Source organism: Propithecus coquereli, unplaced genomic scaffold (assembly GCF_000956105.1).
Source record: "Propithecus coquereli isolate 6110/MARCELLA unplaced genomic scaffold, Pcoq_1.0 Scaffold210, whole genome shotgun sequence".
NCBI classification, from domain to species: Eukaryota; Metazoa; Chordata; class Mammalia; order Primates; family Indriidae; genus Propithecus; species Propithecus coquereli.
In genome coordinates, this window is record NW_012146079.1 from 6,337,374 (window position 1) to 6,339,791 (window position 2,418).

Below are 2,418 nucleotides of genomic sequence, written 5' to 3' on the forward strand. Positions count from 1 at the left end.
CATTTCTGCCATAGATGACGGTCCATCCTCTTACAGCATCGTGGTTAATTAGTATAGCTCTGGACCCAGACCGCCTGGATTTGAATCCTGGCTCTAGTGTGCACTAGTGGTGTAATCTTGGTCGAGTTACTGAACCCTATGAACCTCATGGGGTTGTTGTGAGGACTAAATGGGTTAGTACATATAAGTACTTTGAACACTGCGTGGTGCATAGTAAGGGCACAATAACTATTAGTAATTATCATGGTACTGGTCATGATGATGATCATATGCTTATTTCTCCATCCCAAATTTTCTATGAAAAACCTAAGTGAAAATTAGCAGCCAGATTTATTTTCTTAAATCTTTCTTCTGGGTCTGGGACACTTGCTGATTGGTATACATTATTAGCTTAGTCATTTTTAAGAATTATAAACCATAAAAATAAGTAATAAGGACATTGTATTTTGTCATGAACAATCTCCTATAGTCAGACTAGTATATATATTTTTGATGTTTTTAGGCAGCAGATAATGGCAGCTTTAAACTCCCAGACTGCAGTGCAGTTCCAGCAGTATGCAGCCCAACAGTATCCAGGGAACTACGAACAGCAGCAAATTCTCATCCGCCAGTTGCAGGAGCAACACTATCAGCAGTATATGCAGCAGTTGTATCAAGTCCAGCTTGCACAGCAACAGGTACGATAGACAACCCCAGAATTCAGCCTTAGAGAGGGTTTTTAGTTTCATTGGAACCCAAGTTTTTTTTAACATCTGCCAATGAATTTTGCATTAGATAGCCTCTAAGGTATAAAGTAACTTTTAGGTGATCTTTTAGGAAAACTGTAGAATGGCACTAGCAATTATGAGAGAAAATACATGATATTGAAGCAGCAGATGATGTTATATTGTCATAAAGGTCTTTGGGAGTCAAATGGGCCAACTGTCTTTACAGTAAGTCTGGCATAGACCCTAATAGTGGTTCTGGAACCATGAGGATCTGGGTAACTAGCCTGAGTTCAAGGACATTCTTCAGGCAGTGCACAGTCAAAGGCCCAGACAGCTTCTGATGGGAGAACTCCCCTCCCCTAAGGCTGTGGGCTAGTTCTGCAGAGCTAGGTTGAGCCCCTTTTAACTTTTGTGTTAGACATCATACCTAGGCAGTGCTCATGACAGCACATTGGTAGTCCTCCTCCAATTCTCTACCCCCAAATATTTTGCTTCCACATAGGAGAAGGTGGTTTAGGTGAAAGAACATGGGACTGGGGGTCTTGGGCATTTTATCTTGGCTTTGCCATTGTCTTGTTTGATCTCAGATAAGCTGTTACTGTTCTGACTTTTCTAGCTTTTCTCCCAGTCTGTAAGAATAGGATATAAAATCAAGGTACCTGTCCTGTTAACATCACAGGACTGTCGGAGGAATAAAATGAAAACATACCCTGTGAAAGTGTTTTGTACATATGGAAGATACTGATTTTACATTCACTTTTTATATCTTGTGGAGGTTTAAAATGCCTCCTCAAATGTAACCTATCCGAGTTTAACTTAATTTTCACTTATAAAGCAGTTAACACCTGTCAAAAAAATCTCAGTGAAGAAAAATGTTACACTGTAGTTACTCAGCATTTCTTGTTACATGAAGTAATCTATTATTTTTGCCAAACTCTTTGAATTCCTTGAAAGTATATATCCTTACCTAAAATACCTTTTGCCCTGAGTTTTTGGCATCAGTAAGAAGTTAAAAAGCACTACAGGTTTTGTGTAATCCAAGAGAGGAGGAAAAGATGCCAAACTAGAGTTTATTCAAGATAGTAAGTGGTGTTTTTGAGGGATTTATTCTCTGTCCTTGAAAGCCTGTTTCTACTTTAGCATATCATTTCCCTTTTTCTGCTTCTTTAATAGGCAAGATTAAAATCCTATAATTTTTTAATAGGATAGCCCATACACAGTGTCTTGTTTATAGGTTGCTGTCACTTAATGAGAAGAAAGTCAGTCAGGTAGGGCAAAACCATGAATCTTTGAAATGGAATTGGAAAGCCATAATTGAAATTAGAATGATCAAAGTCAGTTTATCGAATTGATTGGTTGCCTCTGGGAAGAGACAAGGAAAGGGAATGGGGAAGGAACAAAGGGAACTTCCCCCCTATAAAGTATTAATTTTTATATAAATACTGAGCAAAATGACAAAATGGGCATACTTGTTAATTTTCAGATGCAGTTATATGAGTGGGTGTTTGCTACATTGTTCCCATACCTTTCTGTGCTTTTTAAAAACTTTCTAAAGTAGCCGGGCGCAGTGGCTCACACCTGTAATCCTAGCACTCTGGGAGGCCGAGGCGGGCGGCTCGTTCTGAGCTCAGGAGTTCGAGACCAGCCCGAGCAAGAGCGAGACCCCGTCTCTACCAAAAAATGGAAAGAAATTAATTGGACAGCTAAAAAT

At 39.3% G+C, this 2,418-nt stretch overlaps 1 protein-coding gene across 1 annotated transcript in view; it reads left to right on the forward strand.

The window, feature by feature from the left end:
* ACBD3 (acyl-CoA binding domain containing 3) overlaps positions 1-2,418 on the forward strand; it is a 51,490-nt gene that overhangs the window by 21,960 nt on the left and 27,112 nt on the right. The window contains exon 3 of the mRNA XM_012644344.1: positions 503-677. Coding sequence (XP_012499798.1) covers positions 503-677 — 175 coding nt within the window. The remainder of the gene's footprint in view (positions 1-502; positions 678-2,418) is intronic.